The sequence below is a fragment of the Varanus komodoensis genome, unplaced genomic scaffold, assembly GCF_004798865.1.
Source record: "Varanus komodoensis strain SLA01 unplaced genomic scaffold, ASM479886v1 scaffold1, whole genome shotgun sequence".
NCBI lineage: Eukaryota > Metazoa > Chordata > Lepidosauria > Squamata > Varanidae > Varanus > Varanus komodoensis.
This window is the reverse complement of record NW_025335268.1, coordinates 18,758,567-18,777,066: the sequence shown is the minus strand read 5'-3', so window position 1 is coordinate 18,777,066 and position 18,500 is coordinate 18,758,567. Positions and strand designations below refer to the sequence as shown.

The 18,500-nt window shown below is 40.4% G+C and overlaps 1 protein-coding gene across 3 annotated transcripts in view; it reads left to right on the top strand.

Moving 5' to 3' along the window:
- The window catches only part of CRIM1 (cysteine rich transmembrane BMP regulator 1), a 196,640-nt gene that overhangs the window by 165,712 nt on the left and 12,428 nt on the right, over positions 1 to 18,500 (top strand). For all 3 annotated transcript variants that reach the window (XM_044455985.1, XM_044455904.1, XM_044456066.1), the window contains 6 exons: positions 2,003 to 2,124; positions 4,952 to 5,161; positions 7,691 to 7,906; positions 9,096 to 9,317; positions 12,244 to 12,438; positions 15,405 to 15,527. In XM_044455985.1, the coding sequence (XP_044311920.1) occupies positions 2,003 to 2,124; positions 4,952 to 5,161; positions 7,691 to 7,906; positions 9,096 to 9,317; positions 12,244 to 12,438; positions 15,405 to 15,527 (1,088 nt within the window). The remainder of the gene's footprint in view (positions 1 to 2,002; positions 2,125 to 4,951; positions 5,162 to 7,690; positions 7,907 to 9,095; positions 9,318 to 12,243; positions 12,439 to 15,404; positions 15,528 to 18,500) is intronic.

Genomic DNA, 18,500 nt, shown 5'->3' with positions numbered 1-18,500 from the left:
CTGCAGCCCTATAGTCTACAAATGGATTCTGTTAGCAGGAGAGAAATTCCTTTAGAAGCATTTTAAATTGACTATATGTCCCCTTTTCTTCTCAACTGGTCTCCATCCCCATCATGTCTTCTTTTTAATTCTGAAGCTTCCTCTTGCCTCCTGAAATACAAGCAGCCACTGCAGCCAGTGGAGAATCAGACCCAAGAGTAGCGAACAGGTTCACACATCATGATGAGCTTTTTCAGCCTACAAGTCATGCACTGTGGCTTTTTTGTCTCAAAGGCTACGTTATGCCCAACAGATTATCAGGCACATCATGGCTTAGGAGCCACCTTGCCCAATGCCCCTTCAGTCCTCATGCAGGTATCCCGGGGACAGCAAAGGATCAACAAGCTTGCCTCCCAGCACACACAAAATAGGAAACCCTTTTTAGCATGCCATGATGGAGGAGTACTGTTCAGGCCGCAAAAGCAAATGCAGTTTGTGTTAGCCACTGTAGAAGGTGGAGTACTCCTGGGTTAGTTACCCAGGTATCATTCCAGGTTCAGAGAACACTAAGCCACCACAGCTTGGTTAGCCACAGTAAACTGGCATGTTATGTGAACCTAGCCACTATTTTATAAATCTTTCTCTCTACAGTCCCCATCTCCTTCACTGTGTGTTGGTCTGTTTTCCTCTGGATCTGATTTTAGTTAATCCTCACCCCAACCTCCCTCTTTGTCTTTTCTTTCTGTATTGTAGCCTTTTCCAAATCTGTCCAAGTATGCATACATTGTTAGCCTCCAGTTAGCTGTGAGAACAGGAAGTGGGAGCACAGAAGAAAAACATCTATCTCTTCTTCCACCTTTTATCTGCCCCCCACCTGCCCCGGCCGCCTCATTGCTTATTCACTCAGTAGCAGCAAGAAAAGAGATCATCTCCTGTCCAGGTCTTATGCTTTGCCTGCAAAATAAAGGGCATTGCTGTTTTTGTCATTTCATCCTCTTTCTTCCTCACATTTGGCAACACACCTTGCCTCTCATCTCTGTGTAGATTTTGCTGAAATGGCTCTAACTGCTCCAAAGGCATTCCAGCCAGCCATGCCTAGAACACAGTGAGCCAACTCACTCACTCAGATTAGCATAGGCTATGCCTGTTCATTAATCCATAGGGGAAAATTGGTTATTCTCAAATTGGTTGATGGGACATTAAGTTTTGCAGTTTTTTTCAGATGAATTCCTGCCTACTTTGGATGGTCATTTCTGAGTTTCAGGGGAAAAACATGCAGCATATGCATAGTTGTTTTTGTTTTTTTAATAAAGCTTCTGTCGTCCACAGATAATGTTGCTCCAACATCAACTAATAAAATCTGTCAGGGAGACAGGACAGTAGAGAGACTAACAAGTAATAAGGAGAATACTGATGCTGTTTGCCTGCTAGGAGTTTCTGGGGTTTGGTTGGGTGTTTAACTGCTGTCCAGTATTAAACCCATGATATGCATTATTCTTTGGGAAATTCTGATTAATTGAAAATATAAAGCACTTCTTGGCAGATAAATTATATACATTATTTGCAACTGCATTTTGCTTCCACTTGTTAAACATGATTACTAGAGTACATCTTTAAACTTTTAGATTTATATTTTTATGCTAATACGCAAGCATTATTTTCCAAGAATCATGATTTATGTACTTGCCTTCACACCAAGGCAGCTGTTCTTCTGTGAGGGTGGTATTGTCAAGAGATAGGGTTAGATCTGTGATTTGCTGTTGCTCAAGATACTGAGAATATTTCTATATTATATTTATATCCCACCTATTTTCCAACAAGGAACCCAAGATGGCTTACATAATCCTCCTCTTCCCCCCCTTATTTATTTTATCCTCACAACAACTTTGTGAGGTAATGAATTCTAAATTAATAATTTTCTATATTGGGAAAGTCATTTGAGAAAAAAGATTTGTATTAATTACAAATATTTGGACTTTTTTTTTTTTAAATAAACCTTTCACAAGTAATTTTAATCACTTAGGAAGAACAAGCATGGATGTGAAATCTGTCGCTGTAAGAAGTGCCCAGAACTTTCATGTGGCAAGATCTGTCCAATGGGCTTTCAGAAAAATAATCAAGGATGTCTCAGCTGCAAATGTACAGGTAGGTGCAACTTCTTCAGTCTTCTTTATATTCAGCCCAGTTTATCTTTTTGAAGTAAGATAAATGTAATGAAGCAGCTTGAGAACAAGTATACTCTAGCCGCAATTCAGAACAAACTTGCACAGGCAAATCAAATCAAATATGAAAGAATTCAATTTATAAAAATAACTGTATAGCATCGTCTTATTCTGAAAGTATATATGTGAATATACTAAAAGACTGTAGTACATGTTGACTTGGTTCACAACTGCTGGCTGAACTGGCTTCCTTAACCCATTAATTGTTGGGGCTGAGTAGCAGCAAGCAAGCATACTACCTTTTGCACACTCATTGTTTCTGCCTTTGATCAACACCAGTTGTTGTTATGATGTCTGAACCAAGTACTCTATGTCTTTTGTGATTAAACAACTCAGAGTTTTATGCTCATATGTCACAGTAACAACCCAAGAACAAAGTTGTTGATTTAAAGTGCAAGCATGGAACACAGAAAAGACAGCAAGCTAACTTGCTTTCCCTTAGTTTCAAAAACTTCTGAACAAGTAAGGGGTACTGTAATCAGTAAGAAAACTAACCTAGGATAGGAAGTACAGCCTTTTCTGGATGGAATGGCACTCCTTCTAAAGGATCAGCATCACAGGTTGTGGATCTATCTGGACATGGCATTTGTTCCCAGGACTGAGGTACCTGCTGTGGCCAGGAGCACCTTTGCCCAGCTTTGACTGGAGAAGGCAGATCTGATCACGGTAATTCACACCTAAATCCATCCCACTAAGATTATTATAACACACTTGACATGAATTACTCTTGAAAAGTGTTCAAGAACTGAAGCTTGTATAAAATGCAGCCACATTGGTTTCTGACAGTTTGTTTATTTATTACATTTCTATCCTGTCTTTCTCCAAAATGGATCTCAAGATGACTTACAAAACCAGTAACAATGCCTTAAAATACAATATAAAAATATACATTAAAATCCAATTATATAATAAGGAATAAACTCTTAAAATACTGGATGAATAGAAAGGTTTTTGCCTGGCTTTAAAAGGAATAAAATGTCAGTGCCAGGCACACCTCTGGGGCACTACCACTTTGGGTAGCCACTCTTCTAACCTCCTTCACAGAGGGCTCCTGAAGAAGGATGTCAGTGGAAGATCTTAAAGTTCAGGCAGGTGTATATGGAAGGAATGCACTTAGTTGATCATATTACACTGTTCATATATCAAACTTACTGGCAGCTGTTCTCTTTCCATGCACAATTCAAGGTGCTGTTACTTACTGATCAAGCCTTAAACAAAAAGATTGCTGGTGTGGTGCAATGCATAGTGTAATGGACTGGAGAACCAGGAGATCTCGGTTCTAGCCCCCACTCAGCTGTAAAGCTCACTGAGTGACTTTGAGCCAGACCCAGACACTCATCTCAACCTACCTCACAGGGTGATTATTGTGAGGATAAAATGGAGTTATGTAAGCCACCTTGAGCTTTTCACCAAAGGCAAAAAGGCAGGATATAATCTTGCAGGCAAGATACCCAAAAGGCTGCCTTCTCTTATATTAACCTGTTTATAGTTTAAGATCTTCTTTGAATACCCTTCAACATGTCCCACCACCAAGAGAAGTTCACCTGGGGGGAACAGAGGATCAGGCCTTCTTGGGTGGTAATGCCCTGTCTATAATGGTGATCAGTGGTGATGCCCTGACTATAGAACTCTCCCAGATATGGCTTTCTGTGCAGTGTTTATGTCAGCCTTTAAAAACTTTTTTGTTGTGCCTTCATATAGCTTTTTAGTATTTTAAATCTCTTAGTTCCTCATTCTATTTTTAAGATTCTCTCTTGCTTCCAATTGGTGGTGTCTTAAGGCTTTTAAGTTTTAAGTTACGTTTTTTTAAAAAAAATTCAAAAAAAGATAGTAATAATTTATATGCACACATGGATCTTCATCTTTCATTGAAATAGTTATTATATTTATATCCTGCCTTTTCCGCTTTTTTGAAAGAGCTCAGCGTTGCTTTCATAATTGTCCTCCTCTCAATTTTTTCCTCACAATAACAATTCTGTGAAGCAGGCCAAGACACAAACCCTCTTAGTATGCAGTTGGCACTAAGTAAATGTTAAGTCAAAGGAGAGGAGGCTATAAGGAATTGACCTTCAAAGTCAACTACCCAAAAGCATTTTGGAAAGGGAGACTTTCAGCCATGACCACTATCATCAGTGGAATGGTTCTTCCACAAACTCTTGAACAGGGTGGTCCAACATGCAGAACACGGGCCCCTCCATTTCCCCCCCTCCCCCGGTCTGGATCCCAGTGATGGCATGTTCATGATTTGCAGTGAGCTCTCCTGAGTCCTCAGGAGCAGAGTGCCTTGCTGAGGTGAGCTCTCACAAGGCTGCCAGCCCATCCTACTCTCTTCCTGAAGCTCTGGGGAAAGTGGAGTAATGCCACTCACACCTCAAGTAGCATCCCCTCCTCCTTTACCAGTCCGGGTTCTTATACCCAGAGGGGGATGGTTGTGTTTTGTTCACTGCTGCTCCAGCTCCCAGTGTTGCTGTTCCCACTGCTGCTCTAGAAGATAGCAGTGATCATCATGAACAAGACTCTTGGTGGGGAGGAGAATTAACATGTTTGAATGTTAATGTTTGAAGAATTAATATCCTTCCCATGTGACTGAGAAGATAAAGCGACAGCCCTCAAGTTGTTATGGTTTGTGCTCATTGATAATTAAATGTTGTATCCATGTGCCCCTGTGCTAAGATAAATGCAAGCAAAGATTAGGATTGTTCACTAGTACCATCAAAGCAACACACTGCATTTTTTTAAATCTCATACAGAGTTACCAGCTTCAGTAATGCCACCAGCTAAGGCTGGTTCTTGCTTGTCAGTGGACGGACATCGTCATGAAAATGAGGAAAGTTGGCATGATGGCTGCCGTGAATGTTACTGCCATAATGGACGAGAGATGTGTGCTTTGATTACTTGTTCCGTACCCAATTGTGGAAATCCCACCATACAACCAGGACAATGTTGTCCATCATGTCCAGGTACTGTTTTATGTTCTATATTGTTTTATACAACCTTGTTTTCCAGCTGTGCATCTAATTTTCTTTATTTTAAAGGAAAACCCACATAATTGGATTTTTGCTGTTTTCATTTGCCAAAAAAGGGAAAGGAAAACTGTCAGGCAGCAAATTCCATCTCAGTTGCTGCTAATTTATCAGTGACTGTTGAGTCCAGTTTATTACAGTTGCCATAATATATTTTTTCATACCACATAGGTTCTATTTCATATTGTTCATACAAAGCCAAATCTCATGTTGCAGGAAGCTCAACCCAAACATCACTTCCAACTAGTTTTTTCCTTGAATCAGAACAGCATCTAAATCATTGTGTATATTCATTTGCTATAACTAAGGGCTGTCTGAATACAAGTCATGCATTTTCCAAGCTGTTCTCTGCTTCAAATATCCTACCTTCACCCTTACATTGAAAGTCTCAGGTGCACATAAAAATTATGTGAGAGGGGTTTGAAGTATATTAATTAGATCTATTTTTAGCTACCTTGTTTCATGTAGTAAGCAGTAGTCTGCTTGCTTTCCACTGTGGTTTTATAACAGATGAAAAGTAGCGGGTTGGAAAACAAGGAACAATGGAGATCACTTAAGGAAACAGTATTAGTCTTTCTGGTAAGTTTGGCCATTTTCTAGGAAGCATGGCCAAACTTGACACAATCAGAAATGCTTCTTTATTTACCAAAATCTTGCAGTTCTTTGAAACCATTGTCCAGAAAGGGAAGAGTATGGTTTAAAAGTGCTCTTTTGATTGGCCATATTGATAGGAGGCAGTTGACCAAGCAAAAAAGGCCATGGAAGTGACCTGAGCATGCAACTGTATTGTGTTTATTCCCAGTTTACTTCAAGACTGTAGTAACCATGGCAGCATTTGTTGCCTGACTTTACAATTAAGAAAACGTGGGATAAAAAGATGTGTTGTTCTTTGCGTTACACATATGCATACCACATACTAGCTCTGCCATTACCAGTTCAAGGTCTGCTACTGAGGCCTGTACTTGCAGGTTCCCTTGCTACACAAGGTCTCATCCACAGGATTTGCCACTTCCAAGAAAGAGAGGAGCATCCGATTGGTTCCCTCTTGCTCTTCAGTGTCCTCTTCCATCTCCTTTCCAGATGCAGCAGTTGTTCTTCACAGGGCCCAGACCCTAGAGACAGAAATGCAACAGCCTCCACAACATATCAAGAACTCTGTCTTTGATGCAATATGCATGGAAATATCAGCAGCAGACTCTATTCCGTTCCCCCCACCCACTGCAAACTTCTACATATGGTACAGCAATGTTGGACATTGCTTTCCTTCATGACCCCAACTTTCAGGCACCTAGTGAATAGCATATGCAAGAGAAAGATTTATCTTTCCTTTTCACTTATCTTTCCATGACCAAATTCCTTTGAACTGTTGCAATCAAAGTTGTCAAAAGTTCATTAGTTGCCTCTAGTGAAAGAAGGGCATAGATTGGATTGGGAGATGTCTCTGTTCTTCTGTTGGGGCTATGCAGTGCTTTTTTTGTCATAGAACACACCAGAACAGAGTTCCAGCACCTTTTTTTGACAGATTTTCCAAGTTTTAAAAGTAACTTTTGAAAATTTGATGTTTGGTCCATGTGGATTTGAATTGCCCTGTCAAATGTAGCAGGTCGGCGGCAAAATCATTAAAATGGTGCATGCAGGCTGCTTGTGTGTCGAGTTCGATGCATGGTTGCGCTTTGTCCGCACTGGTTGTAATGGCGCTGCTCAGCTTGTGGCGCTGCTCAGCTTGTGATTGGTCATGTGGCCGCGCACTGAGTGCTTACTGCGGGCGGCGACCGTTATGTTTTGTTACACAACTGACATGTGTGGGTGTGTGTACAGTGATTGACTATGTGCAAAAGGTGAATAATTTCATGAGTTCCGGCACCATTTTTCTTACAAAAAAAGCACTGGGGCTATGTATAAAAACCATCAAATGACAGTTTCCTGTTATCAACTTTTCTTCTGGGAAAAGATTAATTGCCTGAAAACCTGCAGGAATTGGCACAACTGGAAGCACTGTGGCTCTCTAGACAACAGATTAATACTGCAAATGCTAAGTTGATTGAGAATCCAAGGTCATAATGGAAGAGGTTGCACTCCATAGGCATGTCAGGTTAAATTCCGCAGGCCTGCCTCAGGAGGTCAGTTCCTGTACAGATGGACTGTTTTTTGATGAGGATGGCCTCTGTAATGCCAAAACAGACAAAGCAAAGGACTCCGTACAGAAGATGATGACAGTTCAGAAAGTGGACCTGGGACAACAAAAGCTTCTGCTGCCAATACTTCACAGTACCAAAGAGAGATAGAGGCCTTTGGCCATTTTGGATCTCAGTCACAATTTTTTTCTAACAACCATATGTTTTTTCTAACATATGACAATCCTAACAGGCTTCTATCTCTCTCACATAAAGGAGATTGGTTTATGTATTGCTTATGCAATAGGAAGTCAGTGCAACTTTCTGTTATTTTGTTTTTTTTGGTTCACAGATGAATCCACTGTGCAAAAGCCAGAACTCAGTGGTCCAACCATCTGCTATGTGCCTGGAGGAGACTATTTTGTGGAAGGCGATACATGGAATATTGATTCATGCACACAGTGTACATGTCATAATGCACGAGTTTTGTGTGAGACAGAAGTTTGTCCACCTCTTCTTTGTCGCAATCCCACCCGTACTCAAGACTCATGCTGTCCACAGTGCCCAGGTTAGCATTACCTAATTCCAAGTGTTAGAGTTTATCACCATTTTCATACACTAAATCAGACATCTTGAAACTCTATTTCCAACACTTCTCTGTAAATTAGCAGTCTGGCTTTTGCTTCACATGTATGTGTGTTAACAGTGTGTTTTAAGTGATTACACGTATTGAAATCTGTTAAATATTTATATATTTATGCAAGCTAGCTAGAATTAAAAAGTAAAAGTATGCCTAGCAATGCAGAAAAGAGGAAAACACTAATACAACAGTGGTGAAATGGGCTTTATATGAAAGAGAATTCTAGGAAATAATTTATTTTACATCTAGTTCTAAATAAATTAATAGTTATTAATTTTAGTTATAATCTTTAGTTATAATGACTAAAGATGTCTGCTTATATTCACAGAGTAACTTCTTTAGTAATTCCAGTTGAGAGAGTCTCACAATCAGTCAGTGATATGAGTAATTCTTTCCTTTGCCCATATGTTTTAAAAACCTCCACTCTTTTCCCAAAAGTCCATACTTTTGAAATAGTGATATACCTCTTTTAATTGCAAGTAGCGATCAGCACCATTTTTGTGGAAACACAAGATATAAATAAAATAATTACAGTAAATGTTAATAAAAGTGAACTGAACTACTTAAATGCTTTTTACCTTCCATTATTCCCCAAAGCTATAGGATCCTGGAGGAAGCAAAGACTAAAAAGGTCAGGGCTGAGCTTTACACATAAAAAGACTTCAAAGGATGGCTTAGCACCAACTGGAAAGGAAGCTGGCTATCTTCCTGATCGATAAATAACCAGTGGTACTTTTTCATAGTGCTGTCCCATTGTTGGATCTGCTTTTTTTCAAATATAATGATCTATGCTGCGAGAAAGCAAAAGTCCTAAAATTCCCAATGGCCTGGTCTGCACTTAGTATCATAAAAAGACAATGCAGACAAGCCTATAATGAAAAGCTGTATTATGAAGGATAAAGCTGCTTTGGATCACCTTTCCAAAGTCAGCTCTTAGGTTCTTATTATAGAATCATAGAATAGTAGAGTTGGAAGAGGCCAAGAAGGCCATTGGGTCCAACTCCCTGCTATTGCAGGACACCATGAATCAAACCCACAGTTTCACAAAACTCTAGATAATTTGTCTCAAAATAAATGCCTTCCTCTCTCCTATTATTTTTATCTATTATGTTTCTAGATGAGCCTTTGCAAACTTCCTTGTCAAGCAATGAAAATATGCCCAATTACTGCAAAAATGATGATGGTGATATTTTCCTGACTGCTGAGTCTTGGAAGCCCAATGTTTGTACTAGTTGTATTTGCATGGATGGTGGAATTAGCTGCTTCTCTGAATCTTGCCCACCAGTATCCTGTGACAGACCTGTTCTGAGAAAGGGGCAATGTTGTCCTTATTGTATTGGTAAGTACTGAATAGAAGAGAGAGAGATGTGATGGGAGGGGTTTTTTAGTCACACACATTTAGTACCATGAGATCTTGTCAATTTTTATCTTTGTTCTGTTCTATTTTTGATGACTCCTGGTATTTCTTATGGTAATCATGATATACTTGCATTGTTACCCACTATTTTGTTACTTCACTCCTTGTGGCAAAGTGTCATGGTCTCCTAATGGTTATACACAAGGACCACATTCACATATCTCTCTAAGATACTCTGAAAATCCACCATAGTAGGCTGCTTGTTCTCCACCTCCATTTGTCTCCTCCTTCAGCAGGTATCCCAGGGCCCCCGTGGCAGAATCTATGTTCTCATTCTCTCCCTCTCCCCACCTCCACCATTTCAGTTGCTGCCATTTTTATTTGTTTTTAGAGCCTCAAAAACACAGTTGGTGTCATACTTTGTTTTTATTTTTTCATCTCCAAAATATTGTACAATTGTTTGCAATTTGGGGTAGGAGGGTGGTCTATTTCAAGGAATACAAGTGTGAACCTACAGCTTAGGCTACACCTAGACAAAAAATAGCAGCCTTGCATCCTCGCCTCCATAACTTTTAGAGTTACAAAACATGTGCTGTGGCATCAAACTGCATGTTTCTCACCTTTCCACTCTGCTCCGTAACACCATCGTAACATTGCATTTTGGATCACTAGATGTTATCAGCAAGAAGGGGAGAGTAAAGCTATAGTTCTTTGCCATAAAGTCTGCTTTGAACCTGACTTAAAGCTAAATCCAACCAGATCTGAGCTGATTCAGATTGCATTTGATGTTTCTTGTTGTATTACATCTGGAAGCCTTACTTCCATATGCTTGTTTTGGTTCTTTGCAGGGGTAATATTCTGTTATTTAATTTCTCATTCTAAATATTATTGAATGGACAAAAGCTGCAGTGACAGCATTTCTTCAATGAAAAGAACTCTCTTCTACTTACAAACCAATTAACTGTATTTATTTACTTGGTTTATGCTTTCTAATGTTTGTTTCTTAATTTTAAAAGTTTGGACTTAGAATAATTTCAAGATTATAAATGTCTCAGATACATGCACCTGCCAATTTAAAAAGCTTCCCTTTGGAGCAACATCCATGGAATTCATGGATGTTTACTTCCATTCATAACACTGTATGTCTAGCTTCCATTTGTTTTCAGTAGAATCACACTGCAGTGCAGACCTGATGCCAGTTGTATGCGTCTCAGTTGGCACTAACCCCTGGTATACAGCCACTGCAGATATGCCTTCTGTATGGAAAACTAATATTAGGAAGTCTTAAATTCCAAGCCAGTTTTTTTGAATACTGATGGAAGGTTGTACCTGTGTGCCTAATGGGACATTTAAATGGAATTATCTAATTGTTAGTTTTCACCCCAACCCCAGTCAATATTTGGTAAGGCAGGACAAGGCCTCAACTTACAGCATGTGTTCACTTCCTTCTGCTGTGTTCTCATCACTGTATGCATAGAAGTGAATGCCCAAGTTGCATGGTCCTATGGTGGTACTAAATTAAAACCTTCCATAATCTGTGTACTGAAACCCAATTCTCTAGTAATTTCTGTATCAAGGTTCAAGGAAGAGCCTGGGCAGTACAGTATACCCCCGTGAAGTCGTGGTTCAGCGATCACAGTCTCAGTCTTTCGCGGAATTTTCCTTGGAACCGAACTAATATTGTTCACGGAACCCCCCGCGATTTTGAGAGAAAGTCCAAAATGATCTCCTTGCGAGCAAGCCGGCGCCTCGCCGTGCAGCGGCTTGCTCACAAGGAGATCGTTTTTTCCGAGCGACTCCAAACTGATCTCCTTGCAGGCAAGTGTTGCTCGCAAGGAGATTAGTTTGGACTCGCTTGGAGAAAATGATCTCTGCGCACGCCTGCCCCTGCCTCACTGCGCTTGCCCACCCATTCCCCATCCTAGCCCGGCCCGCACCCCCCACCTGCACCGTCTTGGTGGCCCCTGCCCATCGCTAGCAACTTTCAGTTGGCCCCCTGTTCAAAAAGTTTGAGGACCCCTTTGCTAAGGCTTCTGGCAATGAACCTATTCAAAATTCGTGGTTTTTCATAATTTGCAGGTACTCTAGGAACACAACCCCTGCGAATTTCAGGGGACTACTGTATTCACATACCCACACACTTATAAGACTCATTGCACTTACAGCAGGAAGTTGGCTTAATACAAGTACAACAAATGCATGCTTTGGATAATCTGGATAAATACAGGAAGGTCAATATGTTTACTTTTTATGATATTTATATATATAGCCTTTGATGAAGTAGGTTAGAAAATTGTTATTATTTCCTCACATTTTGCAGTAATGTTCAACAGATGAGTAGATGCAAAGTTTCCTGTATAATAAGAACAGTGTGAAAAGTCAACATGTTATTTCTCTTAATTCTTCTGATATTTTAATTTTTCCATCATACTTCTCAAAATAGTGGTGTAAGGTCAACTTGAGATTGTAGGCTAACATAGTGAGTTCATAATTAAACTTTTTACTTAATTTTAACTTTGGCTTAGCCACAGTGACACTTCGGGTCACTGGGACACATTTTTATGGATATGTGGTTCGCTTTAGGATAGGAAAAAAACTGGTTAACATAGAAGCATAATAATTGAATATAATTGATCAAAAACTGAAAATATGAGCACAACAATTAAGAATATGACTCCAAATATTTTTGATCCCTTTTCAGCAATGTAAATTCACTACCTGCTATATCCTGTTCTATTAGCATTAAGTAGGTACTTGCAGCCAAGAGCAGAAAATGGAATATGCCAAACTGGCACACAAAAACAGTTCAGTCTCAAAGCAGGTCATTTGATCACACCTTTGTTTCTTCCCCCCTCCTTATTTTGAAATGACATTTTGATCTCCAAATTATGCTATATTATTTCAACAGAAGACACAGCATCAAAGAAGGCAGTGTGTCACTTTAATGGAAAAACATATGCTGATGAAGAACGTTGGGACATTGACAGTTGTACACACTGCTACTGTCTACAGGGACAGACCCTTTGTTCCACGGTCAGTTGCCCCGCTCTTCCTTGTGTGGAACCCATCAACGTGGAGGGAAGTTGCTGCCCCATGTGCCCAGGTAATATTCATACAGTGTATTTCAGTCAACTGTTTAGGGATTCTCAGAATTTTTTTCACACTAACAGAATAGATAATAATATGCTCCAGATAACCTAGTGCTCTACAAATCCAAGATTGCAAAATCTTCTTGGTAACAGACTGTCTCTGCTGAGAACTTACAGTTGCAGTTCAACTATTGACCGGTGAGAAATGAAGAAGACAGATTATATTCCAATTCTAAAAACATCTGGAAATTAGCTAAAAGTTTTGTTTAGTTCAAATATCATATTTTTATTCACTACTTGAAATACAGAAAATAATTGTTTCCTGTTCTCTATTTCATTCTGTCATTCAAATAGGCTTTCATAGGAGAAATACCTTAATTTTGCAATTAACACTATTTTGAAGTTTTGTTTGTGTCACAATACTCAGTTCAGATGCAACACCTACACTGTAATGTAGCACAAAAATCACCAACAATTGGGCCAGACACAGTCCTCCTTCCTCTTCCAACAAGAGAGTGGAAGTATTTTTTCTGTTTAACTGCAGTTTATTATTGTTTCCAAAAAGGACTAACTATGCTTAGTTTAAACATTGCTTATTTTAAAAGAATAATTAACAAGCTAGAATTATACACCAATTTTTAACCTGGCTTGTTAAAATAAAATATAGCTTTACTTAGTGTGTCATTTCTGATATGAGCCCAAGGCTTTCTTGTATTCATCTCGCCTACAACATCCTCAAGGGAGGCCTAACCTCTTCAACAAGAGAATAGAGTGTGGGAGAACAGCTCCTGGCTGAGCCGCAATCAAAAGAACTGCTGCTTGGTTGGCTTTATCCTCCTCAACATTCAGGTGCACAGCTTTTCTCAACTGGGAAAGGCTGGGGGAACAAAATCTGGCTATGAACTGCAATGGTGCCTCAGGCAGACCCAGTAAGCCTTGCCCATCCCTCACAATTCTTAGAGGAAAGGATGGAAGCAGTGCCAGCGCCTAACTGGCTTGGCAGCTCAACAAGCAGTTCTCAAACTGCTGGCTCAGTCTGCTCTCCCTTCATATTTCTCATCAGGAAAAGTAAGATGGGCACTAAACCAGCTTCTGCTTGATATGGATCAGGCATTTTCTCCTCCTGAGGTGACTGGTACTGATCATCTGATGAGTGGAAAAGACCTGTTCTGTTTCATCATCATTTACATTTCCCTGTCCAGAATACCAAGAAGAGAGTGAAGAGTGGTCCCTCTCAGCACAAATCAGCTGATGAATGGAGCAGGCTCGGTTTTAATTTCCATGTTCTACTTTAAGGATGAAAATGCCCTCCCCACCCTCTGCTGATCTGCGTAGTACAGCTAAGCAGAGAGTATAGAGAATGGTGTGTGTAGATGGTGCGTGATAGGATGGCTCACTTCAAATATGGACAATGCTTGTTTAAAACATTGAATCTCTGCTAATATTTCTGTGCATTTCAGTAACCTAAATATTGCATACATGAGCAGTCAGTTGGTTAGATTGAGATCAATAGAGTGGCATGTTGCAGTTTCCTAATACTGGACAATATTACCTTGACAAAATCTAGTTACCTAAGAAGCTATTGAAAGTGTTGAGAACTTTTTTTCCCTGTTTCAACTATGTGTGCTTTGGCAGCTATGTGAAAAACAGATGTCTGTCTACTCTTGCTGGTTTTTGAATGTCTTGTATCACTGCAGTGGCACAAAGAGGGTAGATGTATTTGTGATTACTTAAATATGCTATTCTGTTTGCTGTTCATGTTCAGTGTCCTAGAAGAGGGGATAACCAGTCTGCTGACTAAATTCATGGAGGATTCCAAAGTGGGGGCTGAGGAGCAAGTGATCCAGATCCAAAAGGATCTGGAAAGGCTGTGGAATTGGGCAGGGGACAACAGGATGACATTCAGTGTGACTAAGTACAAAGAACACAGGAATAGGTGTCACAGGCATAGGATGGGGGACAAGTGGCTGGAGAGCAGCACTTGTGAAAGGGATCTCACAGTACATGTTGACAGGAGGCTGAACATGAGCCAGCAGTGTGACATGGTGGTTAAGAAGGCAAACACCACCCTTGGATGTATAGCCAGAAGCGTGGCTTCCAGATCTAGGGAGGTGTTGAAACCACTCTACACAATTCTGGTGTGCCCACAACTGGAGTACTGTGTCCAGTTCTGGGCTCCACATTATAGGAAAGACATAGGTTAGGATCGGTTCAGCACAGGGTCACAAGAATGGTAGCCAGGTTGGGAGGGATGACATACAGTATGAGAGATTGAGGAAATTGGGTCTTTCCAGTCTGGAGAAGAGGAGACTGAGGGGATTGTTTAGTGACTTATAGGTATGTGAGGAGATGTCACATGGAGGAGGGCGATGACCTGTTCTTCCCTGCAGTGGATGGCAGGATGTGTTCCAGTAGGGCAGTGCTCAAGGAATAAGGCTTCAGGTTGGATGTCAGGAAGTACTTCCTGACAGTTAGGATCCCTAGGGTATGGAATGGGCTTCCAAGGGAGGTGGTAGAGGCCCCATCAGTGAGGGTGTTTAAGGAAAGATTGGACAGCCACATGTTGGGGATTACATGAGCGGAGCCAGTTGGGGTCAGACTAGATGGCCTGGGAGACCCCTTCTGACTTGCTTTGCTTCTATGTTTCAGTGTTCAGAGAGTTGTTTTGGCTTCTCATAATGCTGCTATTCATGTACAGCATGAGACATTTAAAAACAGTCCTTAAGACATCTTCTTTTTTAAAAGTACTTTTCTAGCTTCACTTTCTTCTAGTTGGAGGATAAAAGTTATAGAAATGTGTGGGGTGTATGATGCAGTAATGAAGTATCAAAACACATCTCTGATAACACTTAGTTGATTCTACCAAGGCATAAGTATAATTTTAAGAGGGTGGGGGAAGTCTGAATAAGAGGTTAATGACTGTGATCCAGCAAGGGTAACACTTATATCAGTTCCCATGACAAATGATTATATTTTATAGAGATGTATGTGCCTGAACCGACCAACATTCCAATTGAGAAGACAAATCACAGAAGAGATAATGAACTGGAAGCACCAGTTTGGTCTACACCCAGTGAAAATGACATAGTTCACATCCATAGAGGTAAACTGAATTTCATGCAAATACCATTGTCATAAATAAGAGACTGGATAAGCTACCTCCAACTGGGTAGCCTGCAGGCATTTTGAACAACAACTCCTAAAGTCAGCCGTGCTTGCCAGGGCTGATGGGTATTGAACCTACATCAGATGGTTGAGGAAGGCTGGTTTAGGTTAACTTCATTTTTTTTCTTCAAAATGCTATTTGGGGGAAAAAATTACTTCTCAACAGGAGCAGCCTAGTAATACTATATGCATGTGAGGATTGGGGAGGGACCCTCTCCCAATTTCCCTAAGCCTCCCTAGACCCCAAACAAATAGTGCAGCTTACTTCTAACCAGGGCGTATGTTCCCTGTTCTTCCTGTGAAACCTCATTCTGATTCTTCCATTGCTGTCTCAGGGCTTAGTGAACATTTGTGGTGGCTCAAATGCTCAAAATCTAACCCCAGTGAATTAGAGCAACTCTGAAGGCAACAGAAGAGGCAGTGGGCTGTTGGGGAATACTTTTCATTTCTCCTATAAACGAATATTTGGGTCTTAAGAGTCTGTGCTGGACCTAGAGTTTTTTCATGAAATGGGACAATGAGTTTGGTTGAGTAACTTGGTTTTTTCACTTTAAAAAATCCGCATTTCTCAAGAGTGTGCAGACCATTAGAGTAGTTGCAGTAGGCAGCATCCCCAGCGAAGAAGGAGGGGACAGTGGAAGGAAGAATCTTCTAGAGGAATGGATACTTGTATGTACATAGGTGTTCTGGGCAATGAGTGTGTCTCTGATCGGTGTGCGTTTGATAGGAAGTGGGTGGATGTGTATTGTGTGAATGGCGTGTATGTGTCTTATGGGAGAGTGACTGGGATGTATGTCATAGAATCATACATCCCTGAGTTCAGGACTCCCAAGTTAAAACATCTCTAACAGATGGCTGTCCAGCTGCATCTTGAATGCCTGCAGTGTGGAAGAGCTCGTGATCTCTCTAGGAAATTGGTTGCATTGTCATATTCCTCTAGGAATCAGGAAGTTTTTCTAATGTTCAGCTGGAATCTGGCCATGGTTATTGCATATCCTGCATTCTGGAATGATCAAGAAGGTAAACTGTCTAGCCCTCCCCTGTGTGACAACCTTTTAAGAACATGAAGAATCCTATCTTAATTGGGCAAAAAATACCCAATTTCAGTCTCTCATAAAGATTTGTTTCCAATCTCCTCAACATCTCTGTAGCTCTTCTCTGAACCTTTTCCAGTTTTCTTCTTGGTGCCCCAAACTGGAGAGGCCTAACTAGTGCTGAGTAGAGATGAACTTGTACTTCGTGTGATTTGGAAATGATGCAGTCTAAAATAATTGCATCACTTTTTGCATCAACTTATTGTTGATTCAGTTTCAACTTGTCATCTACAGCAATTCCAAGATTCATCTCACTTGTAATATTGTTGAACCAAGTATCTCCCATCTTGCAATGATGCATTTGGCTTCATTTTCATAGGTGCAAAACTTAGTATTTGTCCCTGTTAAATGTCATTCTGTTGATTTTAGATCTGATCACTCTTACCAAAATCACTTTGATTTTGTTTCTGTCTTCTAGGGTATTAGTTATCTCACACAATTTTGTGACATCTGCAAATTTGATAAGCATCCCCTGCATGCCATCTCCCAATCCATTCATCAAAATGTTTAAAAGCTTTGGTCCCAGGACTGAACCCTCGTTAACAGTCCCCAGATAGAAATGGTGCCACTGATAAGCAGTTTGAGTCAGATTCTGTAGCCAACTGTGAATCCACATTTTATTTTCATATTTTAAGATTTATTTTCCACTAATCTGCCCAAGAGTCTTCTAAGTGGAGCACAATCATTAAATTATATAATAACAATAAAAGCAACAATTAAAATACAATGAGCAAAAGACAATAAAAGAAGACAGTACATAGCTAATATCAATAATTTAAAACTGTACATATTAAACAAAATTAGCAGAATACAATCAAGTATAAAAATGCCTAGAGAATAAAGCTGTATTTGCCTGGTGCCAAAAAGATTGTAGCAAGGGCCAGGTGAACTGCTTCTGGGAGGCTGTTCCATAGGTGGAGTGCAACTACAAAGAAGGCCCCTCTTCTATTAGCCATCCTCCTTACCTCCTCCTCGAATAGCTCTTTCAGAAGGGCCTCCAAAACAGATCTTAGGGGCTAGATAGGCACATATGGGAGCAGGTCATCTGTCAGGTACCCTGGTCTCAAGCTGTTTAGGGCTTGATATGTTTAAAAGAAGCACCTTACATTGGGCCTGGAGCTGAACTGGTAACCAATGAAGATGATAGAATATTGGAGCTACATGGGTGTGCATTCCTGCTTGTACCAGCAGTGGCATCATCCTGTTCTATACCAGGTGAATTTTCCAGAGAATCTTCAAGGGAAGCCCCACATAGAGTGCATTACAATAGTCCACTTGAGAGGTTACCAGAGCATGGGTGACTGTGGCTAGGTAGGGCCACAGTTGTTAAATTAATTGCAGCTGAAAGAAGGCACTCCTGGCCACCAAGTCTACCTGAGAATCAAGTGACAATTTCAGGTCTAGTAGCACACCCAAGCTATGAACCCTGTCCTCCAGGGGCAGTATGACCCCATCCAGGACTGGTTGAAGGTCCACCCTCTGGGCAGACGGACCATCCACCAACAGCACCTCTGTCCAATTTTAGCTATTTGGTTAATCAGGATATCATGGGACAATTCATTAAAAACTTTGCTGAAGTAAAGAATTGTCTGCTGGAGAGGTTACCCAATCAAAAAATGAGATCAAATTAGTCTGGCAGGAAATGTTCTTGACAAATATGTGTTGGCTTCCACTAATCACTGCATTATTTTCACGGTGTTGACTGGTTTATAATCTGTATCAGAATTCTCCTATGAACTGCTATTAGACTGATTCATCTGTAGTTCCCAGGTTTCTTCTTTTTCCCTTTTTAAAGGTACGGACAGACATCTGGCACT